General features: G+C 43.0%; 1 protein-coding gene across 1 annotated transcript in view; it reads left to right on the top strand.

Moving 5' to 3' along the window:
- The window catches only part of MIB1 (mindbomb E3 ubiquitin protein ligase 1), a 273,835-nt gene that overhangs the window by 133,644 nt on the left and 112,392 nt on the right, over positions 1 to 27,799 (top strand). Inside the window, exons 9-10 of the mRNA XM_033933912.1 lie at positions 8,647 to 8,780; positions 22,412 to 22,519. Coding sequence (XP_033789803.1) covers positions 8,647 to 8,780; positions 22,412 to 22,519 — 242 coding nt within the window. The remainder of the gene's footprint in view (positions 1 to 8,646; positions 8,781 to 22,411; positions 22,520 to 27,799) is intronic.

Here is a 27,799-nt window from a genome sequence, read left to right as displayed (position 1 = left end):
ATATGCACCCAATCAAGATACACCAGAATTTTTTGACAATCTTTTAGCCTCGGTGCTCGAAGATAAATCACATCATCATATATTGACTGGTGATTTTAATCTAATTCTTGACCCGATGATTGACAGAAAATCAACTGCCTCCCATAAGCCCACCAGGTCTTGGCACAGTCTTCATAATCTAATTACACAACTGAAACTAGTTGATGTATGGCGACTCTTGAACGGAGAAGACAGGCAATATACTTTCTACTCTGCCCCTCATAACTCGTACTCGAGACTGGACTACTTTTTACTCAGCAACAACCTTTTGAACTCGGTAACACATGCTTATATCCATGAAATTTCAGTCTCGGACCATGCAGCCATTGACCTGACCTTCGACGAAGACTCCCTCTCAAAAAAAGGGAAGACATGGCGGTTTAATAATGCTTTATTATTGGACGATGAATTCAAGAAACTTATTAGAACGGCGATTTCTGAATACTTCACATTTAATACGGTTGACGATGTTAGTTGGCCGACCTTGTGGGATGCTTTCAAAGCCACGCTCAGAGGCACCATCATATCGTATCAGGCTCGTCAATCTAAAATGTTCACCAAACAACTATTAGCTCATGAAAAATCTATTAAAGATCTAGAAAGGAGTCACCAAACTAACCCATCAGACATGAAAACCTTACAGATGTTACATCACGAGAGGCTAAGCTACAACTTGCTACTCAGCAAAAAGGCTGGGAATGCTTTATTTATGCAAAAAGCGAATTATTATTGTACTTCAAACTAAGCTGGCAGAGCCTTGGCTCAATATCTGAAAATACAGGAGGAACGTTTAACTATATCTGCTATCACTGGTGTTGACGGGTCCATCACTGCAGATCCTCATTCGATCTCACAAACATTCAGTCAATTTTATGAAAAACTTTATACTTCGGAAATCTCCAACCCTGACTCTTCAAAGATATTAACAAATGCCCCTCATCCCACCCTCACGCCTGAGGACAACGTGGTCTTAGCTATGAATATAACGGAGTCAGACATTGGATTGGTTCTGCACCACATGGCGAAAAGGAAAGCCCCTGGTCCCGATGGGTTCACATCAGAATTTTATGCTGCATTTCAGCAGGAACTTGCACCACACCTAGTTAACCTCTATGATTACTTTATACGCACAGGCGATGTGAGAGGAACATTCACCGAAGCAAGTATAATCGTTCTGCCCAAACCAGGCAAGGATCATCTTCATGTGGCTAATTATCGGCCGTTAGCCCTAATCAATGTTGATGCAAAAATTTACGCAAAGATCATGGCAACTCGCCTGCAGACCTTTCTTCCTAAATTAATCGGAATTGATCAAAATGGTTTCATGCTGAATAGACTTTCCAGTGATAACTCACGTATGTTTACAAATGTCATACTTCATGCCAATTTACAAAAAACTCCATTACTTGCTTTAGCGTTGGATGCAGAAAAGGCGTTTGATAGGGTGGAATGGGAATACCTCTTCAAGACTCTTAGGTGGTTTGGTTTTGACAATTCCTCCATACAAATGATCAAAGTTCTTTATTCAGCTCCCACAACAAATGTGCGTATCAATGGTTACACATCTGCCCAATTTAAACCTACTAGAGGTACGAGACAAGGGTGCCCTCTTTCACCCTTGCTTTTTAATCTAGCATTGGAGCCTTTCTTACAATCCATCAGAAATAATGATCGTATCTGTGGGGTACGCTGCGGTGACTCTGAAGTAAAGTTTTCTGCATATGCGGATGACGTTCTCCTGTATCTAACTCCTGAGTCCATTCCTGCATTGATTTCCCTCATTGATGACTTCTCATCTATTTCTGGATACAAACTCAACAATAGTAAAACGGAACTCATGCCCTTAAACTCTCATGTTCATCAACACTTAATCTCTCAATATGGCTTTCGTTGGTCCGACTCTACATTGACATATCAGGGCATTCCGTTTGGCAAATCACTAGACTCCACCATTGAGAACTGTTCATCTCATCTATTAAACTCTATTAAGGCTCAAATTCTTAATTGGAATCCTCTAAATCTTTCTTGGTGGGGTCGCTTAGCATCGATCAAAATGGTGTTGACGCCTAAAATACTGTATACTCTGAGCATGCTTCCTACACTACTACCATTGTCGGTTTATAAAAATCTGGAATCGTTACTAACCAAGTACTTGTGGAATAATAACACGCCCAGAATTGCTCTCCACAAATTGAAACAAGGAAGATATAGTGGGGGCGTGAACTTCCCTGACCTCTTGGAATATCACCATGCCTTCTTATCGCGTCAAAGTGTAAGATGGTTGCTTCCGGAAATCTTCACAACTCCAACTAATCGCTGGCTTGAATTTGAACGAGCAAGATATTACCCTTACAGCTTGCAACACCTCCCCTTTATGATGCCGCCTGCATCTCCTATCGTACGTGACCACATTTTATTATCCATGATCCAAGTTGTTAAATGGTTAGAATCGTCGCTTAATCTCAGCTGGTTGGATACAACTTCTGTTACTATTTGGCGCAACAATTCAATTCGTATTGATAAAAATGTTGTTGATTGGAAGATGTGGTAGGCAGCAGGAGTGCACCAAATTTCCCAGTTATGGGATGGTGAAGAGTGGAAATCTTTCGATCAATTACATGCTACTTTTGGTTTACCTAGCGCCCAGTACTATCGCTGGATACAGCTCAAACACGCTATAGCGTCACAGTTTAAACGCAAGCCTCTTCTCAATGTTGCCCCGCCCCTGCTTTCGCTCTGTGCGTTCTTTCCTATTCACAAAAAAGAAGCATCGAGGTGGTATAAATATGCGAGAAAGCAGAAAATCCAACATCCCCTTGAAACGGAACATAAATGGTCATTAGATCTACAGATTCCATTAGATGAAAAGCATTGGGAATATCTGTGGTCCCGTACTCATACCATTTGCAAATCGGCGTCCTTCCTCCAGACTTCTCTATTTCTCACTCACAGAGCTTTTTGGACTCCCAGTCGATTGGCTCGATTTAAAAAAGAGGAATCAGATAAATGCTGGTCCTGCAACTCATCACAAGGTACACTCAAGCATATGCTTTTCGATTGCCCGTTGTTACAACACTTCTGGGCCAGAGTCATATCAGACATTAACAACATACTTCAAACGTCTATTCCTTTATCATATAACTCCATTATATTGGGTAGCGTTAACGCCTCTGGTGTTTTTAACAAAGATGTGGACTGTCTCATTCACATGCTCTTCCTAATAGCGGTCAAGATCATCCTATCTAACTGGAAAAACCTGGAACGAGTGAGCTATGACACCTGGTGGAATACCACATGCATGACAGTTAAATACGAGAAAATAACGGCGGAAAGATTAGGCTTGTTGCATAAGTTTAACAGGCTCTGGGGTCCTTTATTGCAATATGCTGAATTGCCATCCCATAATTCAAATATACCCTTGTAATGCTTGATGGTTTTATTTCAATATACCCTTTGATACGCTTAGATGTTAGTTATCGATATTCATAATTCATTTGTACTTCATTTTCTTATTGATTATGGTACATTATAGTGGTATGTGCTCATTTCTTGACTGTATACAGACATTACATCATTATCTCAATATAAGATATTCTGATCTGTTTATTTCTCCCTTTTACTTTTCCCCCTTTCCTGGTTGTACTAATCCTGTATATTATTGATCACCTGAAGTGAAGCATTGATTCATGGATTTGTTATATATCGACTTAAGTATTGCTGCAATGCTTTGATGTTATTCTCATGTATTTTCTTTTTCTTTTCTGTGTTCTGTAAAACCTTAATAAAAACTTATTGAACTTAAAAAAAATGAGTCTCTGGTTGCACTTCCTTCTGACTGTGCATCCAATCTTTATTTCTTTTGCATCCAACATTTCTTTACAATCCAGCCCTATCCCCTTTGGGTCCAGGTCTCTCTCTCTTTCTTTTCCCTCTATTACCCTCCCCAGATCCAGTGTCAGTTCTTCTCTGAACCTTTGTTTCAGGTCTCCCTCTCTCTCCCTCTCTGTCTGAACCTCCCATAGTCCTGCATCTGCTTCCTGTCTTTCCCCTTTTGTCCAGGCCTTTCTCTCTGTAGTCTTTCTAATTTGCTTACAACCCCCCCCCCTTTCTCTGCCTCTTTCTCTCCTTCTTTCCTTCCTCCCTCCCAGCAGATTTTAGCATATCTTTCTCCTCCTTTTTTCCCCTCAGATCTAGTTTCTATCTCCTTCCTCTTTTCCTCCTCCCAGGTCTGGTATCTGTCTCCTCCCCTTCCCCCTGCTCTGGCATCTCTCTCTCCGCTCCCTTCCTCCTGTTCTTCCTTTTCAATTTATTTTCTGACTCTGTCTAAATTCTTTTTTACTATTCAGTCCTCTATTTCCCTCATTCACTGTGTCTACCTATAGCTTGCCACCTCTTTCCCTCACCCCTTCAATATCTAACTCTATCCTCTTCCCCCAATCCACCATGTGCCCTTTTTTCGTTCTCCTCCCCACTTCCTTCCAGCATCTGCTCCCCCTCTCCCTCACACTTCCATTCAGTGTCTGTCTCCCTCTCTCTACCCCTTCCATCTACTGTTCACCCTCTGTCTCGCCCCTTCCATTCACTGCCCTCTGTGCCCTTTCCATCCTGTCCGCCCTCTCTCTCTTTCATATGGCATCTTCCCTCTTTCTATGCTTCTTCCATAAACTATCCTGGGCCCCTTCTCTCCTTTGTACATGATTGATTTCAGCTCTGTCACCTCTCCATTTTTCTCTCTCTGTCACCACCCCCTCCCCTATGCTCTGGCATCTCTCTCTTCTCCTTTCTTTCCTTCCCACCCCACTGTCTGGCAACATCCCTTCCCTGATTCCCTGGCATCTCTCTCCTTTCCTTTTCTTCCATCTTTCCCTCCCCCTCCATGCTCTGACATCTCCTCCTTCCTTTCCCCTTGGTCTGGCATACCTTCCTCCTTCCCTCCAAGCCATAGCATCTCCTTTTATTTCCTTCCTCATCTTCCTTCTCCCTCCAATTGGGTACAGCAACACTCTCCCCTGCAGCTCCGGACTTCCCCTCACCTGCTCCCCCAAAATTGCTGATGCTTTGGTTCCTCTTCTTTCTTCCTTCCTCCCTCCCCCCAGCAGGACCCTGCGGCACCATCAGCTCTCACTCCCTCTAATTTCGGCTTTGCAGCTCCGGACTTCCCCACACCTGCTTCCCCCTCCCTCCACGGATTGGTATTATTTTAAATGTTATGGCAGCCATGGCACTGTATCCATCAGAGGAGACTTCTGCCGTTGGCCTGCCCCGGAACTCTTTCTGCAACAGCAACTTCCTGTTCCCACCTAGGTGGGTGGCTGCTGTAGGAAGAGTTCCGGGGCAGGCCGAGGCTAGAAGTCTCCTCTGATGGATACAGCGCCGCAGCTATCATAACATTTAAAATAATAGCGATATGGGAGGGGAGAGGGGGGAGCAGGTGTGGGGAAGTCCAGAGCTGCAGGGCCGGTGTTAGAGGGAATGAGAACAGGGCAACTAAGCGTGCCGGTCCAACGTCGCCTTCAAAACAGGGTGGGGGGGGGTGTTTGAAGTGGCGGTATGCAGCAGCAGCAGGGGCCAGTCCGGGGGGGGGGGGGGCAGGCTTCGGCGCTAGAGGAAGGGGAAGCAATCGCCTGTCCCGTTGTCCCCACGGACAACTTCGGGAGATTTCGGTATCTTGAAGGTGTGCGTGAGGACAACGGGACAGGGGATCTAAAAAAGGGACAGTCCCGTTGAAAACGGGACGTATGGTCACCTTACCTAGGGAGTTGAAGTTATAACAATCTTCGGCTTTTTGCAAATGCCCCTTAAACAGGACACTCTAATTAGAAAGTGGGGACACCACGATGACAAAAGAGAGAGAATACATAAAGGAAAAAGGGTGTCAACAGAAGTGATGCATAATTTAATTTAGAGGGCCTTCCAGATAATTTTATAACAAAAATTTCTCCCTTATTGAAGGAAGATGGATTAGAGCCTGTTAATTAAAATAGGCTTGCGCAGACAGCATTTTGATAAGAAACTGGCAACATACCAAGACAACAGTATGGGAATGTTTTTTTCAAAGGCTTTCAAGGGAAATCTGCCCAGGGTCAGAAAGAGCAGTGCGCTGGGGCAGCCTTAACTACTGTACCGGAATCCAGTACACCATTGATGTGCTGGGTGGTTAAGTCACATTTTCAGAGACTAAAATATTTATGTGGCTCTTAGAAAACTAAAATACCTCTGCTCTCCATACATGGCACCAAGCTGTTTCCCGACAGCAGCCATCTTGGATTTTTAGCGATCATTTTTAAATTTCACTTTTTTCTGCCTCAGAACCAATTGATTTGCCTAGAGTTCACCTCTCATGGATGCCCCAGGCCATTCTAGCCCTGTATTCTGCATTATTTGTACAGATTTACCGGTTGTGGAGCGGTCGTGTTGCACTTGCCATGGGGCATGAGAGGAATGGATGGGAGCTTTGGGCTTGAGCCTTATTCAGTCCTCCGAGGCCTTGGAACCCCCAAAGTCCTGAAAGAACTGGTCTAAGGGAAAGAGATCTTGCTCAGAAAAGCTGAGCAGTGATGGGGTAAAGCGCAAAAGCCTGGTGGCAGAAGAATCTTCTATCCCCCAGACCAGGGTTGTACATGGAGCCTCAGGTCCTCTGATGTAGGGCTTTACTGACTTTGTCAGCTTTTTATGAAAAGCCTACTTAACAGACCCAGGAAGCGCTGTGCTGCCTATGGTCAAGATGGGGTTTAAACTGTTATATTACAGTTTAAAATTCTGTAAACAGTATTTTTGAATTCTGCAGTTTGTTTTGTGTAGTGTTTATAGATACTCTGAAATAAAATCTGAGTAGAGTTCAATCAGGAAACTGAAAACTGTAAAATATTTGAGTGCCATGTGATAGTTGTTACTTCAGAGTTTCATTTGTTCGCATGTAGAGGTCATTTACTTGCATATGTAGACACTAGTGCTGCCCGATTCAGGAAAAAAAATATCAATTCGATTCAGCCTATTGAATCGATTTTTTGATTCAATTCGATTTTCCTGCCCAATTGGGTGTTTTTTAAAAAAACATCTTGGTGAGTTTATTTTATAACTTCTTCACCCTTTTATAGTCTCTTCACCCCCTTTGCCTTCTCCTAACCACACTGGCGCTGTGGTGTAAACAAACAAAAAAGACTTTTCCTCTCTCTGTTAAATCCTAGCTCACGTTTGCGGTCTAACACCAGCTCTGGCAGGATACATGTTTCAAATCTGACATATTGTAATCACAAAACAGAAAATAAAATGATTTTTTCTACCTTTTGTTGTCTGGTCATTATTCAAATCTTGTTAGTCCCAGGCTCTGGTTGTCTTCTGATAACTTGCTTGCCAGGGTCTCCTTCTTTCTCCGGGCTAATCATCCATCTGCCATCTCTCCTCCCCTTCTGTTTCCCTTCCCTAGAGGTCTGGTATCTTTCCTTTTTTTTGTCTCCATCCACAGATCCACTTTTTCTTAACTACCCTTTCATCCAGCATCTCTCCCTCCTTCCCAACTGCCCTCCTATTCAGTATCCCTATCCCCCCACCTCCACACCATCTCTCCCTTTCTGTTCCCTCCCTAAATCCCATTGCCCATCATTTCTCTCCCTCTCCTCTATTTTTAGATCCATTATTTCTTCCCCCCCAAAGTCCGGCATATTCACATCTCTTTGAACCCCCCTTCCCTTCCTCCCTCCCTCTGTGTACTTTTACACCAGGGCCCATTCCCCTGAAGGTTTGTCCCCCCTTGAAGGTCTGTCCCCCCCTGAAGGCCTACATCCCACCCCTGAAGGCCTGCACCCAAGAACTGCCTGTCCCCCCTGAAGGTCTGCACCCAAGGCCTGCCTATCCCCCCCCGAAGGCCTGTACAATCCCTCCCACGAAGGACTGCACCCCCACGGAAGACCCGTACAACCCCCCCACGAAGGACTGCACCCCCCCTGGAAGGCCTGTACAACACCATCCACGAAGGACTGCACCCCCCCAGAAGGCCTGTGTGTTCCCTCTGGTCTCAATTTACCTAAATCCATTAGCCTGCATAAGGTCGCTAGTGCTAGCGATCTTTGCAAGCTACCGTTGGGTCTTCCGAGCTGTCTTCTCTCTGCCGCGGTCCCGCCTCTCCTCTGATGTCAGAGAAGGAGGCGGGACCGCGGCAGAGAGAAGACAGCTCAGAAGACCCGACGGTAGCTTGCAAAGATCGCTAGCACTAGTGATCTTATGCAGGCTGATGGATTTAGGTAAATTTGATGCCGGGAGGCCAGGGGAGAAGCCGGACGCTGCAGCACTTCCTGACTGACTCTCCCCCTTCACCCTCTAAATCAAGAGCGGCAGCGGAAGGCCAGCAAGAGCAGCGCTGCCGCTCCTGCTTTAGTGGGCGAGGGGGGAGGGTCCAAATCGAGAAGCCAATTTTTTTATTGTTTTAAATTGATTCGAATCGGTTCACCCAAAGTGAATCGGTGAACCGATTCGAATCGTGAATCAGGCAGCACTAGTAGACACATATATATGTATATGACTAAAGGCTCTAACAGATATTAACTTGTACCACATGGCACATAGGCATAAAATAATACGTGCTTAAAGAAAAATCTTTTATTGCTTTAGAGCGATTGTCGCAGCTATTGAAGAAGCTGTTTGAGACTCAAGAGTCTGGGGACCTAAATGAAGAACTGGTAAAAGCAGCTGCTAATGGAGATGTGGCTAAAGTGGAGGACCTACTGAAAAGGCCAGATGTGGATGTAAGAATCCTTGCTTTTCATTTAGTCTTATTCTAGTTATTGTGTTTAACAACTCTTTGTATGTTTGTTATTGGAGCCTAGGAGGCCCTTTTACTAAAGCTTTAGGGTGTGCTATGTACCACTATTCCATATGTATAAATTAGGATGTACAGCAAATAGCACACACTAATGTTTAGTAAAAGAGTCCTTCAACAAGGTAATATATTTTGAAACTTATTTTACGAGGTCTGACAATTTAAGTTCATGAACTCATCCTAGAAAAAGTGCTACATACCTCATTGCTGAATATCATTATGGTCATCTTTAAAGTACTCCCCTTGGGAAGCTATGCACCGATGCCGGCACCTAGTTCACCCTTCAAAGCAATTTTGGAACTCTTTTTTTGGAATGGCCATCAGAGCTGTCATTGTAATACTCTTGATGTCCTGAATGTTATCAAAATACGAGGGTCATTTCATAAATAATGCACACTATTTTTTTATAATTTTTTTTTTCAAATATTTCTTTACAATCCTTCAATATAGTCTCCCTTCTTTGTAATGACTGAGTCCCAATGTCCGGGAAGCTTCCTTATTCCATCCAAGACACCGTTTTTGTTCAGTTGCCGAATAGCTCGGGTACTGGCGGAAAAAAATCTCTTCCAGAGATGCAAAACAATGTCCACGCATAGGTTATTTCAACTTTGGAAGCCGTATTTGTGTATTTTTTCAATGACGACATTCCCAATGTGCGGGATAGCATTGTTGTGAAGAATGAGTGGCCCAGCCAAGAGCAACTGAGGTTGGGTTTTGTGCATTTTTCTGCACATTTTTTGCAAAATAAATCATGATAATACTCTACTATGACACTTCATCCATATGAAACTTTGTCTGTAATGATGATGCCTTCATGATCATAAGCAAACAATCATCATTTGTTTGACCTTTGATTGAGCTCGTTGAAATTGGGAAGATGGAGCGCTCTACTCGTCATCAAAAAACTACACAAATATGGCTGGGAGGTGTTACCTCATGCTCCCTACAGTCCAGACATGAGTCCACCCGACTTCGACCTTTTTTCAAAGTTGAAACAACCTATACGTGGACATCGTTTTGCATCTCTGCAAGAGCTTTTTTCCACCGGTACCCAAGACATTCAGCAACTGAACAAAAACGGTGTCTTGGATGGAATAATGAAGCTTCCCGGACGTTGGGACTTGGTCATTGCAAAGCAGGGAGACTATATTGAAGGATTGTAAAGAAATACTTGGAAAAAAATAAAACATGTAAATTTAAAAAAAATAGTGTGCATTATTTATGAAATGATCCTCGTATCTTCCTTTCAATATTTCCTTTATCTTCGGGTAAAGAAAAAGTCAATGGGGGCCATATCAGGTGAGTAGGGAGGGTGTTCCAATACAGTTTTTTGTTTACTGGCCTAAAAACTCCCTCACAGACAGTGCCGTGTAAGCTGATTCATTGTCATGATGCAAGAGCCATGAGGGATCATTTTTGCACACACCTTTTTACGCCAAGATTTTCAGTTAAGATTTTCCTGTATTTCTATCGATGTTTACTTGGTCTGCTATTCTTCCCACAGAAAGCAGATGATTTTTGACACACAATTTGATAAATTTTGCAATGTTTTCGTCAGTTCTGGTCTTTACTGGCTGCCCTGACCTCTCTTCATCAGTGATGCTTTCTCTACCCTCGGAAAAATGTTTGTTTTCTTCATGGTATTATCCACATAAATTTGGACTAACATGTTCCCGATTTCACTTTCATTCTTGCCAAGTTTAACAAGAAATTTATTGTATGTTTGTTGCTCCAATTCAAGCTCCGACATTCTTGCGACGGCATACAAAAACATGCAACTATAATGAACATCACTTAGCAAGACACAGCCATACATCGACACAAACACAGTTATGAGATACTGATATAAGAACATAAGAATAGCCTTACTGGATCAGACCAGTGGTCCATCTAGTCCAGTATCCCATCTTCACGGAGGCCAATCCAGGTCATAAGTAACTGGCAAAACTCAAATAGTAGCAGCATTCCATGCCACCAATCCAGGGCAAGCAGTGGCTTCTCCCATATCTGTCTCAACAAGAGTTTATGGACTACTCTTCCAGGAACTTGTCCAAATCTTTTTTAAAACCAGTTACAATAACCGCTCTTACCACATTCTCTGGCATCACATTTCAGAGCTTAACTATTCTCTCAGTGAAAAAATTATTTCTTCCTATTGGTTTTAAAAGTATTACTCTGTAACTTGATTGAGTTTTCCCATGTCTTTGTAAATCTTGATGCAGTAAAAAATTGATCCACTTGTACTAGTTCTACATCACTTAGGATTTTGTAGACTTCGATCATATCTCCCTTCAGCTGTCTCTTTTCCAAGCTGAAGAGCCCTAACCTCTTTAGTCTTCCCTCATACGAGAGGAGTTCCATCCCCTTTATCATCTTGGTTGCTCTTCTTTGAACCTTTTCTACTGCCGCTATATCTTTTTTGAGACCAGAACTGAGCAATACAGAGGCATTATAACCTTCTTAGTCTTGTTAACCATCCCTTTTCCAATTATTCCTAGCATCTTGTTTGCTCTCTTAGTTTCTGCCGCACATTGGGCAAAAGGTTTCAGCGTATTGTCAATGATGACACCCAGATCTTTGTCTTGAGTGCTGACTCCTAAGGTAGACCCTAGCATCTGGTAACTATGATTTGGATTATTTTTCTCAATGTGCATCACTTTTCATTTGTCCACATTAAATTTCATCTGCCATTTGGATGCCCAGTCTTACAATTTCCTAAGGTCTTCCTGCAGTTTTTCACAGTCTGCATGCATTTTAACAACTTTAAACAGTTTAGTGTCATCCGCAAATTTAATTACCTCACCTATATTTCCAGATCATTTAAAATTTTAAGCTAAATAGCACCAGTCCCAGTACAGATCCCTGCGACACACCATTATTTACTTGAGAAATAACCATTTAACCCACCCTTTGTTTTATGTCTGATAATGAATTCTTAATCCACAATTGAACATTACTTCCTATCCCATGACTCTAACTTTCTCAGGAGCCTCTCATGAAGAACTTTATCAAAAGTTTTCTGGAAATCTAGATATACTACATCAACCAGCTCACCTTTATCCACATGTTTATTCACACCTTCAAAGATGTCAAGTAAATTGATAAGGCAAGACCTTCCTCAGCTAAATCCATGCTGACTCTTTCTCATTAAAACACGTTTGATGTGTTGTCATGCTACCCTTCAAGACCTTAAGTATAAATGCCTATAGTAGCAACGTTGGGAAACTGAATTAAGCTCCTATTACTTACGTACCAACGGACCGGCATTGCCAGAACATTGCAGCTGCAAATGGCATCTAAAATGATGAAAAAAGATAGAGAGGCTGCGTTTGGCAGACCTTAAAATGGCAACGCCATCTTTGTCCACTACAAATACATTCAGCTTGGCCTGGATGGCGGAAATAACAGCCGAAGTAATGGTGGCGGTTGAGGCTTTATTGGATAAAAAAAACTTCCAACAACTGTATGACCTGGCAGAAGAAGCCCAGAAGAAAAATGATAGCCTGAATTTGGAACTAGATGTGAGCCTCCAGAGAACTTCAGAATTAGAAGATCGCCCCCAACCAGCTGAAACAATTGCAAACATCCCTTCAAAAGTCAGACCAGGATTTAGAGCAAAAACTGGATGATCTAGAAAATCGATCAAGCCATAACAATTTGAGGTTAGTGGGGCTCTTGGAAACAATCTTGGATAAAGACCTATTGACTTTTCTAGAAACTTGGATCCCCAACACTTTGGCCCTTACGGACTCCATACCTGCGTTTTATATCAAATGGGCCCATTGATTAGGAGTACGAAGAGAGGACATGACCAGGCCACGTGTCATGATTCTCCGCGTTCTCAATTTCCAATATAACGCATACTACAGGCCATAAGAACAGGGAGAACATTGTCTTACCAAAATAAACCAATACTCTGTTTCCAAGATTATTCTGCACAAGTACAGCAGCGATGTAGATTATTTGCTCCGATTTGCACTGCTGTCCATGGGAAATAGATTCGATTTGTGCTCTTTTACCCAGCTAAATTGTGTGTCTCTCATGCGGGCCAAACTCGCTTCTTTGAGCAAGTTGCAGACGCTCAATGTTTCTGTGACTTTCTTTCAACAGACACAGCACCCGCATGAAGGTATTTTTTTACTGAGGGGTTCCTCATATATTGCTCTGTTTCACTTGGATGGATTTGGCATCAAGTATGGCTCTGATATGGGCACAGGACTGAGAGCTCATCTATTTTTCATTTTGGTTCAAACCATAAGGAGCATGGCAACAACAGATGTGACACTTGGATTAGAGGCCAAGGCTCAGGTTCTGATATCGAAAATAGATTACTGTAATGCATTATTTCTTAATATTACACAAAAAGAAAAAAGGAGATTACAGACCATCCAAAATACTGCTATAAAAATAATATATAATGCAAAAAAATATGATCATGTCTCCCCACTACTCAAAGACGCACACTGGTTACCTATAAGTCACAGAACTCTATTCAAAACAATGCTTCTCATCTTTAAGACTTTATTATACAATGAACCACAATTTATTTCAAAATCATTAATCCCTTACACAACCCAACGTCCATTACGATCATCGGAACAAAATCTGTTAACAGTACCGTCATTGAAAATTATAGGTACACGAAGAGCTGACACGTTTACAGTAATGGGGCCACAATGGTGGAATGCAATTCCCCAGTATATCAGAATGGAACAGGATATCACAACTTTTAAAAAATTGTTAAAAACGTATTTATTTAAAGATGCTTTTACTTCTGACTGACCTAAAAACGCTTTTTAATATAGGCTTGAAACTTATTGTTTTATCTTTTTTAAATTACTTACTTAAAGAGCCTTTTGAATTTTATAGTGTTCACTTCCTTTAAAGATAGATTAGCTTGTGTTATGATATAGTTAAACCTATCCTCTTGTTTTTTTCCTTTTTCTCCGAACCCACAGTGTAACTTTATGCTATTCCTTACCCCTCATGTAGGTTTTATATTAAGTGTAATGTGTAATTTGTCAATATTTGTTATATTTTAGCCTCTTGAATACTTTTATTTTGTTAATGTACATCGCCTAGAAATTTTGTAATAGGCGATTAATCAAATATCCAATAAAACTTGAAACTTGAAACTTGATATTAACTTGACTCTATCATAATGTTAAGTTTAGAAACTGGGTTGGGTAGGGGATTTGTAACACAACTACGGCCACCAGTCTCCCCAACCCCCCCCCCCTGATATTTGCGGGAGGAGGGTGCCCAACCCCTCCTGCTGAAAGAACCTGCCCCCCCAAAGATCGCCGGCAGGAGGGTACCCAACCCCTCCTGCCGGCCCCCCAATGACTCCCCCAAACAAAATGCCCTAACCTCCCTCCCTGAACCCCCCCAACGGCCTCCTATAGTGGGAGGGGCCTTAGGCGCTTGGGCAAATCAGGCCCTAGGATCCTGTGGGATGGGCAGGGGAGGGGCGGGCCCACCTCATTTGGACAAAGGCGGGCCTGCTGGCCGGACGGTGCGAAGACCCATCCGACCAACTTGGCGGTAAGCTTGAGGGTGGGGTTCTGGGGTGGGGGGGGTTCATTAGGGGGGTGTCCGGCAGGAGGGGTTGGGCACCCTCCTGCTGGCGATCTTCGGGGGGGGGGCGTTAGGTCCGGCAGGATGGGTTGGGCACCCTCCTGCTGGTGATCTTCGAGGAGGCCGTTGGGGGGGTCCGGGGAGGATGGTTAGGGCATTTTGTTTGGGGGGTCGTTTGGGGGGGTCCGGCAGGAGGGGTTGGGTACCCTCCTGCCGGCGATCTTTGGGTGGGGGCAGGTTCTTTTGGCAGGAGGGGTTGGGCACCCTCCTGCCGCGAACATCGGTTGGGGAGACTGGCAGCTGTAGCTGCGGCTGCTATACTAATCGCAGCAGGGAGATCCCTTGCCGCGATAAAGTATAGCGGCCGCATCTACTTATCATGTAGACTAGCATTTTGCAAGCCTACATTGTAAGCGTCTCCCGCTCTGCTAGGGAGACGTGCAGGGCCGTCTAAGGACGCCTAAGGCTACTGTTTAGCCTTAGGCGAGCTTAGACGGGCTTGTGGGCCTCCCTAGGCTCCCAGAAGTGCCTTCAATATAGGCAGCCTGCCTTGGGAGCATTTTTTTTAGAAAATGTGCCTCCCGATTTGCTGATTTAGACAGCTGAACGACGCCTACAGCTGCCTACAATTGGGACGCACTTTGCAGAATCAGGGCCTTTCTGTCCACTTTGCTCAAAACTGCAGAAGAGGTTGCTTAAAGCTGGTAAGTTGCAGTACAAAATAGCTGGAGACTCCAATGCTGACACTCAACATCAAAAACTCCAGCAAAGACACTGGCACCAGCGCCATCAACCTCTTCTTCATCAGTGTTGCCAGCCTCGGGGGAAATGCATAAGAAAGCTATGAAACAGACGCGTTTCTCCCTCCAAGCATGCTTCAACATCCTCTCAAGCATTGTAGCCCTTGACGCATTAAAAGCATGAGTGCATTGATGCCAGATCTTCTGCACAGTTGGTATCTTCTCTGAGATGTGCCTTGACATTGAGGTCCCTGATCCCTCAACACCCAGCACAATCAGTGCCTAATGCACCCTTGCCAACATTAGTACTGACGCCATCTCTGCAGGAACAGCTTCTCATGCTGTTACAGAAAGAACCAGCTGGGCTACTGCAGATGCACACTGTGCCAATTTCTACTTCCACACTCCCAGCCTCAACTCAATGTAACGCCCAAGAGCTCCATTGAGGCATCAAGCTCGGATGCCACAATGTCAAGGATCTGCATTGAGGCCTGCATAAATCATTGAAGGAACACAATTCATCATCCTATTATCGACACTCCTTGCCATGTTCATCACGATTTGTTGACGATCGTCTGAGCACTCACCTCAATGTTCATAACGTCAATCTCCTAGGTTAATATTTAAGTGCAGTGCCTTTGCTCTGCCCTGCACCCTGTTCCCCCTCCCTCACTGCTCTGCCAGTTTCTGCATCCAGCCCCCTCACTCCCTCCCTCCCTGGCCCTGCCAGTCTCTGCATCCAGTCCCCTCACTCCCTCCCTGCCCTGACAATCTCTTCACCCAGCCCCATTCGCTCCCTGCTAGGTTATTTACCCTTTCCCCCTTCCCTCCCGATGCCTTGCAGGCCTCCACTGGGCCAGCAGTGTCCAGGACAGGAGGGATCCTTCCTGCCTTCTGTCCCAACCGATTCTAATTATTTTTATCTCCCTCCTGCCTTCCCCGGTACCTTTTAGTTTCCCTGGTGGTCCAGCGGTGAATCACGGCAGGAGCGACCTTCCTTCACTCCTGCTCATGCAGAGCCACTAGCTTATTGGCTGCTGGGAGTTCTTGAAGGAAGGTTGCTTCTACCATGATTCACTGCTGGACCACTAGGGAAACTAAAAGTACGTAGGGGAGGCAGGAGGGAGATAAAAATAATTAGAATTGGCTGGGACAGGAGGCTGTCTCAGCCACTGCTGGCCAACCAGGACCTGCAAACAGGTTTGGGAGAGGGCAGGTCAGCGCTGACCTGAATATAAATCAAGACCCCCATTTTTTAGGCCTTTTTATTTTTTTTGGCCCCAAAATCTCAATTTATATTCAAGTATATACGGTACATTTCCAAAAATACTATCTTGTCCTCCAGTTTTACCATATTGGCTATCTTTTCTTCCATTTGTATCTTTGATTTTCTGACAGCTTTTCCATATATTTTTGCCTGCCGTTTTCTTTTCTGCAATGTCTTGTAATTTATGAAGGCTAACCTTTTTTCTCTTATCTTTTCAGTTACTACATTTGAGAACCAAAGTGGCCTTCTTTTCCTTTTACCTTTATGTACTTTTGTAACATAAAGGTTTGTCACCTTTAAAATAGTTCCTTTCAGTTTTGCCCTCTGCTGTTTTATTTCTTTCTGTTTTAAATACATTTTTATTCTCTTTTTGAAATGAAAAAGAGAATATCTAATCTAATCTTCCATTTGTGAGTCGTACAAATCTATTCAAGCTCTAGGCGACTGATCGGAGATCAAGAGGGGAAGGGGGAAGAGGGGAAAGGGAGGGGCAAGGAAGGAAAGAGGCGGGGCAAAAGGGAGGGCCTTGGGGAGGGAGGGAAGATAAGCATAAGCAAAAAACATTAGTTGTCAAATAAATAGTTTTCCGGAATGAGGTGTAGTTGATCTCCTTCCTGGTTACTTCAGGGAGGTCATTTCAGGTTCTTACACCCAGGTAGGTTAGCATAGAGTGGAAGATTCGCTTGTAGTGGAGATTCTTTGTGGATGGCAGGTTTAGCTGGATTCTATTAAGGATTCTCTGGATGTGGACCAAGCCATTGAGAATAACTGAATAAAGGGGGCAGCTCAGCTTCCATGTAATATGTGGTGTAATATGCATGATATTTGGAAATTAATCCGGGATGATTTTAGAAACCAATGCAATTGTTTTGAATGTTGAGATTGAATCATATTTCTTTAGGTTGAAGATAAGTCTTACAGCTGTGTTCTGGATGAGCTGCAGTTTGTGGATAAGGGTGGTGTTGATTCCTAGGTAGGCGGAGTTGCAGTAGTATAATTGAGGCAAAACCATCATCTGGACGATCAGAGCAAAATGATATGGGTGAAAGTATGGCCTGGTGAGTCGCAGTTTTCACATAGTGTAGATCAGGGGTGTCAAACTCAAGGGAGCCAAAATCCAAAATACAGGCTAAGTCGTGGACAAGACCCTGCCCCCATAATAGTACTAATTGTAACACCATTTTTTCCATTCATTTTTCATGTATACACACACAATATAATCTTAACAACACATAATGGTTAACCACAAAATTAAACTACTCAAAGCGCACTGTATGCTTCTCAACATTCATTCCTACCAGAACACAGATAACCCCTATGCAAATATGGGACCAAAAACAAAAAATACTAATATATACAAAGGAAACCCTAAAGATGCAGTACAACCCCAGAAAAAAAGAAACAAATGCATTTCTTCCTGAACAGTGCAAAATATAGACAGCAGATGTAAATTCAGAAAACGTCTAAAAACTCAACTGTTCCTAAAGTATCTAGACAACTGACCCACTCATCTTCTTTCTCCTCCATGGTGATTCCTCTGTCCTATTAATCTTTCTCCTCAACAACGCATTTCCGGTCCTATTAACTCTCCTCTTCCCCCCTCTTAAATTCAATCAATTTGTACCTCGCTTAATCTATTGTAAACCGCATAGAACTTAACGGTATTGCGGTATATAAACTGTTATTATTATTATTTTTAAATTCTTAAAATTAACACATTTCAATCACTAAATTGAAAATAAAATCATTCCGCATACCTTTGTTGTTTCCCTCCCTCCATGCTGTGCCTCAACTAGGTTCCTCCCTCTGGCGGGTGTCTTACCTTCTGGCTGGCTCCCGCCTGGCTGTTATGCAATGTTATCATTGCTGACCCCTGGTGTTATCTTCTGGCCAGCTCCCTCCTCCTCACTGCCGCAGTGTGCACAAAGCTGAAGATAAGGAGCAGCGAAGACAGACATGCGCTTGCAGGGGACACTAATTCTTCATGGACCGGCAGGAAATTTTTTTGAACCGGCACCGGTCTGCGGACTGGCGGTTGAAGAACATTGACATAAACCATCCCAGAAACCCATCCTGGGTACTGTAATAATAATAATAATAATAATAACTTTATTCTTGTATACCGCAATACCATGGAAGTTCAATGTGGTTAACAATAGAAGAGACTGTACATTTACAGCGATGATACATATTACAGTGTTGTTACATTTACAGCGAAGTTACATAAATAGCAGTAATAAAAAGGCATATACTAAGGAAGAGACAGTACGTATATAGCGATGTTACATGTTATAGCGGTGGTAAATGGAGGCAATGAAAAGTCAGGGCAATTAGATAAAACAGAGATTGAGAAAGAGAGGCCATAGTGGCTTGGGAGGGGGGCGTAGTCAGAGGGAATGGAGGCATGTCGAGGTCAGGAGGGTGCAGGGAAGGAGGGAAGGCAGCGTTAGCGGAATTTGTCGAAGAGGTAGGTTTTTAGTGACTTCCTGAACAGGTGGTAGGGCGGGGAGTTGAAGATGAGGGTGGTAAGGCAATTGTTCCATTTGCCCGCTTGGAATGCTAGTGTTCTATCAATGAATCTCTTGTAGAGGCAGCCTTTTAGGGAGGGAAAGGTGAATAGGTGGGCGTTTCGTGTGCGAGAGGGGCCTGCTATTTCAAGGTGCTCAGACAAGTAGATTGGGGAAGATCCTGTAAGAGTTTTGAAACAGAGGCAGGCGAACTTAAAGATGATCCTTGCCTCAACTGGAAGCCAATGGAGTTTGGTGTAGTAGGGGCTAACATGGTCGTATTTTTTGAGATCATAGATGAGGCGGACGGCCGCATTTTGGACTGTTCTAAGACGTTTGATGGTATTTTTATAGGATCCCAGGTAAATAATGTTGCAGTAGTCTAATATGCTTAATACCAGAGATTGAACGAGTAGACGGAAGGCTTGGTGGTCGAAGTAGCGTTTGATGGAGCGCAGTTTCCAGAGGGTATAGAAACATTTTTTCACCTGGGCACTGGTATGGTCATCGAAGGTTAGGGTGCGGTCCAGGATGACTCCAAGGATTTTTATGGTGGGTAAGATAGGGTAATCTAGCCCATTCAATCTGAGGGAAGTGTTTGTTAATTTGTGGTTGGGACTCGCTAGGAAGATTTTGGTTTTTTCAGAGTTCAATTTTAATTTGAGTTTTGAGGTCCACAATTCTAACTTGGTGAGGATAGATGCGATGAGTTTTTCCGTTTCTAGAGTGTGTGAGGTAATGGGGACAATGATGGTGATGTCATCTGCATATATGAACGATTTTAGGTTAGAGTTTGCTAGGCTTCGTGCCAGAGGGGTCAAGTAAATATTGAATAGGGAGGGGGATAGGGGAGAGCCTTGTGGGACTCCACAAGGGTTACGCCAGTGGTGGGAGAAGGCTCCATTACTGTGGACCTGGTAGGTACGGTTTGTTAGGAAGCCTGTGAACCAATCTATTACCTGTCCGGAGATGCCGATGGAGTCAAGGCAGTTGAGCATAATGTCGTGGTCGACCAGGTCGAAGGCACTACTCAGGTCGAATTGAAGTATCAGGGCGCTTTTACCCAGAGAGAACAGGTGGAGGAGGTAATTTGTCAGGGCAGCTAGGATGGTTTCGGTGCCACCCTGAAACTCACCAACATTAAATATGGGGACTAGTTTGGGGGGGGCAACCAGTAGTAGAGAATTGCGGGGGGACAGTTAGTAGATAGAGTAGTATTTGGGTGTGGGTTAGTTGGTAGAGGGTAATATTTAAAGGAGTGGGGGCAGTGGTATGATGGGGTAGCTATGAGGCAGAGGGTGGTAGCTTTTGTGGGTTGGGTAGTTTATTTGGGAGTGGAGCAGTTTTGAATGAAGTAGTTTTGGGAGTGGGGTAGTTTAGGGGTGGTGTGGCAGTTGCAGAGGATATCTGGATATTGGATAACCCATGGGACAGAATATTAAAAAAATTAATCTCTAGTACACTTCAGTTTTACATCCAAAAAAGTAATCTGCAAAAATGTCAACAAATTGGTGAAAAAATACTAATCCTGTCCATACAGCAAAAATGTCAGATGTGAAAATACTACACATGAACAAAGGAAAAATAATCAGAAGGGTATACCCATTTTTTTCTCAAAATTACCCATATACAGATTTGGTTATCAAAGGCACAAAGGAATCCCCCAGATATCTACTGGAAAATACAGTCATAAAAAATGAGATTATTATACTTCAAAGGCACCTGGGCCAAACTGTCCAAAAAAGACATCTCTTAACCAATTTTTGGGAGGGGGATGGGGCTCATTTTTCTGGAATCCCTGGTCTTATTTGGCCCATTTTCAAAGATAGTGTGGGGATTTGGTGGGGTTTTTTCCCTTTACATACCAAGTTTCATTCCATTCTGTTAATTTTTCTATTCTACAGAAGCTTAAATTCCTTCTTTCATAGAAATGCACTGGATCACTTTTATCTCTGGAACCTGCTGTCCAATTTGGCCCATTTTCAAACTTGAGTCTTTTTAGTGTTTTTCCTTTATGCAAAGTTTCATACTATTCTGTAAAATTTTCAGAATTAGCTGGATTGGAAAGAAAAATAACCCTAGGATCTCGGACCTGGATTTTATTGAGCTAGAGGTTTAGAGGAAAGGAAGGAAACTACAGAGATTAAGGCCCCTAAAAAACTGAATAAATAGGCATCCTCATTCATGCAAATGCTTAAAGAGAGCAAACTGTGTAATATAATTTAACTTTTTTCACCCAAGACCTCATACACCCAAGGCACTACTTTAATTTCTTTTGTGCCCTTGCTGGGGTGGTGCATTCATCATTGATCATGTTGGCAATCAAATGTATGAATAAATATATAGGCTATCATATAAATGATTGTGTGTGATTTATAATATATCCAAAAAACACTTATCTCCAACCCAGAATATACAAGAAGAGACTTAACTTCTTGTATATTTTGGGTTGGAGATAAGTGTTCTTTTGGATATAAATGTCCATGTACAGTGCTGCATAAGCCTTTCAGTGCTACAGAAGAGATATTATCAATCACACACAATAATTTATATAATAGCCTATATTTTAATTCATACATTTGATTGCCAACAAGACTAATGGTGAATGCACCACTCCAGCAAGGGCACAAAAGAAATTAAAGTAGTGCCTTGGGTATGAGGTCTTGTGTGAAAAAAATTAGTTATATAGCATAGTTTGCTTACTTTAAAGCAGTGGTCTCAAACTCGCGGCCCGGGGGCCACATGCGGCCCGCCAGGTACTATTTTGAAGCCCTCTGTTTGTTTATCATAATCATAAAAGTAAAATAAAACAGTTTCTTGATCATACGTCTCTTTAGCTATAAATTACAATATTATTATTAAGACTTAGCCAAAAGGAAAGATTTATAAACTATAAAGAGTTTTACCTCATGCAAAATTGTCATTTCTTTAATAAGACATTAACTATTTTTTTCTGCGGCCCTCCAAGTACCTACAAATACAAAATGTGGCCCTGCAAAGGGTTTGAGTTTGAGACCACTGCTTTAAAGCATTTGCATGTATGAGGTATTTTTGAGTGGACTTTGAATTTCCTTTGTACGATCTAAATAGGAATCCTGCCATAACTTGCTTGAAATTAGACTAAAATATTCAAAGATGTTTTGTTTCACTTAATGCAGAAATTTTTTCTAGTATCATCCTGAGCTGTTTATGTAGTTTACAACATTGTCATGTTTCAGTTGTGAATAGCAAAGCTTTGCATAAAAAATTGATTCCCATACCTGTGAATGTAATTTTATTCTTATATGAGAGAAAACATTTGAGGCAGGGGTTTTTATTGCTAAATTGTATAAGCATGAGAGCACTTTGAGTACAAACTGTTAGTTAGCTTTGTCTGTAGTCATTTATAAACATTCTAAATGTATTTGACATCAATATTTATATTTATTAGCGTACTAACTTTTCAGTAATATGTGTTCTCTTTAAGGTGAATGGTCAGTGTGCTGGACATACTGCTATGCAAGCAGCCAGTCAAAATGGACACGTTGACATTTTGAAACTGCTTTTGAAGCATAATGTTGATGTTGAAGCTGAGGTAAGTATTTGTAAAATGTAAATGTTTGCTTTCATTTTGTCTCAGGAGGTGAATGTAGTCTCTGAGGTCCCATCTTAAAAAAAAAAACCAAACCTACCCTGTAATTTTGAAAATTTGGGGAAGAATATAGTAAATATGACCAGTGTATGAATCCCTGTAGTACCCCCACAGTTTGGTGTCCATGGAGGTGAGCAGAACTGATTAGTTGACAGGATTTGAACCATGCAAATACTGTGCTTCCAGTACCTGTTTCTGTTAACCATATAAGTATGATATTGTGGTCTACAGCAGTGTTCTTCAACCGCCGGTCTGTTGACTGGTGCCGGTCCGCAGAAATTTTCTGCTGGTCCACAGGGCATGCATGTCCATCGGGCAGAAGATGGTGTTCTTCAGACGCCGGTCCATGGTGCGATCAACGCCTTTAGGCCAGCTCCCTGAGTGCTGCAGTGCACAAAGCTGTGGGAAAAGGCTCCTATGTGCATCCTGCGCCTGAACCGTAAGCCTTCTCTCTGATGTCGCAATGTCAAAGGGAAGGCTTCCAGATGAGGTGTGGGGCGTGCGCGAGGAGCCGCTGCCCACAGCTTTGTGCAATGCAGCACTCAGGGAGCCTGCCTGAAGACGCTGCATTAATCGCACCATGGACTGGCCCAAAGATAACACCGAGGGGCAGGCCAGAAGGCAAGGCACAGCATGGAGGGAGAGAGACAACAGCAGTAGGGGGACATGATCGAGACGTTCAAATATGTCACAGGCCATAACGAGGTGGAAGAGGATCTCTTTTTTCCTTAAAGGACCCATGGCAAAAGGGCATCCGTTGAAAATCAGGGGTGGGAAATTTCATGGCGACACCAGAAAATATTTCTTCACCGAAAGGGTGGTTGATCGCTGGAATAATCTTCCACAACAGGTAATTGAGGCAAGCAGCGTGCCAGATTTTAAGAAAAGATGGGATTGGCATGTGGGATCTCTTCATGGAGATAGTTAGGGGGTGGGCCATTAGTGTGGGCAGACTAGATGGGCCATGGCCCTTTTCTGCCGTCATGTTCTATGTTTCTATGTATGATTTACATCTGCTGTCTGTTCAGGAACAAATGCATTTGTTTCTTTTCCTCTGAGGTTGTACTGCTTGCAGAGTCTTTGCATCTTATGGTTTGTCTGTAAAATTAGTACTTTTAGTTTTTGGTCCTGCATTTGCATGGGATTATCTGTTTTCTGGTAGGAATGAATATTGAAAAGCATACATGGCTTCTTTTACAAATCCGCGCTAGCGGCTGCTCTGCGCTAAGGGCCCTGAAGCTCATAGAGATTTGAAGGGCTTCGGGGCTGTTGCCACGCAGCAGCCGCTAGCGTGGCTTTGTAAAAGAGGCCGACAGTGTGCTTTTGTGTCTTTTAATTTTATGGTTAACCATTATTTGTTGTTAATACGATTATACTGTATGTTTGTGTATATATGAAAAATTAATGGAAAAATAGTGTCACAATTAGTACTATTATGGTGTCGGGGTCTGGGGCGGAGATTGGGTAGAGATGGGCATGTCTTAGCCCAGTGTTCTTCAACTGCCGGTCCACAAAATAATTATTTTATTTCCGCTGGTCCATAGGTGTCAAAAGGTTGAAGAACACTGGTCTACAGTATTGAAGGTTGTTGAGAAATTCAGCAGCGTTAGTATCAGGCCTTATTCCTTCACGGTTTCTATATAGTTATTAGAATAAGGGTCCGTGGATAATCAAAAACATATAACCTAAGATTTTAACGCAAACTAATGCAACTAATTTTCACAGTTACAATCCCCACCCGCAACCTTTTAATTAGCTAACAACCAACCCATATATTGAGCCTCTCCCAAGTGGTGTATCACTAGGAGGATGATATATCACATAGATAAGAAATCTCAGTACATAGAACCTCATATACCTTATATGTTATCTTAAGTCCACATCCTGTATAATTTATACCATATAATCATTTATATCAAAACCTCCTTCCCATCCCGTGAGTGTGACTCTTATATGTAATTTTTAATTATTCAGTTCAAATTGCAATTCATTATTAGACAAACATCAATTTGTAAGAGCAGCAACTTAGACAAACATCAGTAGAGAAATATACCCAGGTCTAAAGCCAGATTGAAATAAGTCTAGCCAGTTTTCTGTTTTTATAGCCAGTTGTTGAGTTGAATGCAGACTGTTCTATAAGCTTTCTCAGGAAAGTGTTATTAGATACTGACCGATAGGTCTTCAGCTTATCCTGGTCAAAGAAGCTCTCTCTCATTAGGAGTCACACTATAGAACTTAGTGTTCTCCAAGGCAAGTAGGCATTATATTCTCAGATGTGGGTGACATCATCCAGAGAACCTGGTACAGACACTACCCAAGTGCATTGTCACTTTAAAATTTTTGGCCATGCCCATACTAGTGTCTTCCTGCACGGAGTTGGCTTGCAGGCCCATCAGTTCTTCATTTTCCATGGAGTTGAGAAGCTGAATCCTGATTGTGAGGGATGAAGTAGGTTGTGTCTTCCAGGTAGTTGGTGAGGTATTGTGCAACTAGTCCTTCTATTAGCTTAACGTATATTGGTATTGAAGCGATGGGTCTGTAGTTGGAGGGGATATCTATTGGGCCTTTATGATCTTTCACAATTGGGGTGATTATGATCTTGTCTAGTTCCTGTGGGAATTGACCTTCCGTGAGTGTGGTTTGTACCCATTGCATGAGGTGGGCTCTGAATTTGGGGGAGGCATTTGTTATCAGATAAGTGGGACAACTGTTCAGGTCGCATGATGCTTGGCTGTATTTTTTATGAAGTCGGTTCATATCAGGCCATTGTACTGATGGGAAGTCGGTCCAGGTCCTGTCTGCTGCAATGGCTTCTCCTGTTGCAGGATATATTATTATCTTATCGAGGTGGCTTGGTGTGTTGTTGAAGATGGTCCTGATTGTAGTGATCTTGTTTTTGAAGTGGTCTGCTAATTGGGTAGCTGTTGGTGGGTGGTTTCCTTGTGCGGCTAGGAATGGTTTGGTATCGGTGAGGTTTTTTACTAGTTTGAATAGTATTTTTGTGTCTTGAGCTTGATCTTGTATTGTTTTATTTGGCTTCTCCATGCTACTTTAGTGTGTTCTTGGTTCTTTTTTTCTCCAGTCTCTTTCCAGTTGTCTGCATTGCCTTTTGAGTTGGAGAAGTTCGGTGTCGAACCATTTGTCAGACGGTCTGCAGATTCTGTATTTCAATTTTACTGGTGCTATCTCATTCAGGATTGTTTCGCTTAAGGTACGCCATTGGATTATGAATTCTTTGGGGGTCTATGGAATCGATCGCGGAGTCTGCTTTGTCCCAGAATGTGGTGGGTTCGATTTTTTGTTGGGTTTTGAAGGGAGTTTTATGGGGTTCGTGTTTGTGTTTGCAATGAGCCCAATTGATGTTGAAGGTGTATTTGTAATGGTCTGACCAGAGGGAGGGGTGCCAAGCCCCATTTGAGATGTGGATTTTTGGTGTGTGAAGGTGTTGGGTCATGTATGCAGCAATATCAAGTTGGTGGCCTTTTTAATGTGTGGGTTGGGAGTTAAGTATCTGGTAGGATAGTGCTTTGAGGTATGAGAGAATGCTTTCAACATGTTTGGAGGTGGAGGTATAAGTCTCCATGGAGCAGGTTATGTGTTGACGTTAGAGAGTTCTGGGAGATGAAGTCTTCGGGTTCATGTTTTGTGGCGCTCCATTTTCCTGGTGTTATGTAGCAGAGAAGGCAGGTCATGGTGCCTTTGAATGTGTCATCGGATATTTGGCAGGCGAGAAGATCCAAATGGGGAGTAGAGTATTTGTCTAGAACTTTTATGTTAAGGTTGTTTTTGACTAGGATGGCCAGTCCTCCCCCACGCTTTTTCTCATGGCAGATCATTTCTAGTTTGTATCCTCTGGGGCAGAATTCTGTTATGCTGGGGTCTGAGACGGAGGTTAGCCAGGTTTCGACTAGGAACAGGCAACCTAGCTGTTCTTTAACTATCCAGTCCTTTATTAGGTCTGCCTTTGGGCCAATCGATCTTATGTTCATGTAAGCACAGGCTATTGAGGTGTACTTTGTGTGAGGGTTGGCGGTACTTTTTGGGTGGAGGAGGTTTCTTGGTTGTGGATAGGGGTTGTGAGCTGTCGCCCTTGGCTTGGGAAGTGGTCTTTTTCCCCACATGGGGGGATACTTTTATGCTTTTAATGATGATAGATGTCAATCTCTGTGGCTAATGTCATTGCAAGGGTCGCTTGGTTTAGGAACGATGGTTACCCTCTCAGAGAAAATGGTCCATCAACAGATTTGAACTGAGAGCCATTCGTCTAGCACCATTGTCATTCAAAAATATCCTGGAGGCAAAACGCTATGGGTCTTTTGGGACAATGCATATGTCAACAGTCAGGAAGGCACCAAGAGTTCTCTATTGAAGCTAGAGACCCATTTGTTTTGCTGGGAAGAAACACAGCTACAAGCCATTTCAGTGATGTGTATATTGGGAGTGGACAATATGTAAGCAGCCTATCTCAGTCTCGAGACTCTGGATATGGGGGAATGATCTTTGCTCCAGAGTGCTTTCAATACAATTGTAAAGCACCAGGGGAGGCCAACATTCGATTTAATGGCGTCATTAGTCAACAAGAAGGCTTCTCAATACTTCAGCTGCAAATTGGAACTGGGATGCACCAGCATAGATGCCTTGGTGCAACCATGGCCAGCAAAGGAACTGTTGTATTTATTCCTTCCAGGGCCAATGATAGGCCAGATTATTTGAAGAACAGCAACTAAGGAGTGGTGATTCTCTTGGCACTGGATTGGCTGCATCACCCATGGTAGGTGGATCAGGTTCAGCTAGAGCAGGACAAGTGCCTCAGATTGCCACTGCTTCCAGTGCTGCTTTCGCAGGGTCCAGTTGTCTTGGAGAGTCTGTAACACTTTGGGCTTACGGCATAGCTCTTGAACATGCAGCTCCAAAAAGAAAGGATATTCGGAGGGGGTTATAGCTACCCTCCTACAATCTAAGAAGCTGGCTATGGTCACAGCCTATTCTAAGACTTGGAAGACTTTTCAGCGCCCTGATTTCTGTGGTCCTATTGTTCCTTCAGGAGTCTCTAAAAGGCCTGGAGGTTGGCTCCCTCAAGGTACAGGTGGCAGGCATCTTTTGCTTTAGGGCTCAAGTGGAGAAAGGGTCTTTGGCTGCCCATCTTGACGTGTCTAGGTTTCTGAAGGGAGCATTGCATTTGCATCCAACCTTGCAACAACCATTTGCAATGTGGAATCTTAA

Source organism: Geotrypetes seraphini, chromosome 2 (genome assembly GCF_902459505.1).
Source record: "Geotrypetes seraphini chromosome 2, aGeoSer1.1, whole genome shotgun sequence".
Taxonomy (NCBI): Eukaryota; Metazoa; Chordata; class Amphibia; order Gymnophiona; family Dermophiidae; genus Geotrypetes; species Geotrypetes seraphini.
Note: the sequence above shows the minus strand (reverse complement) of the source record. Positions and strands in the feature narration are given on the sequence as shown.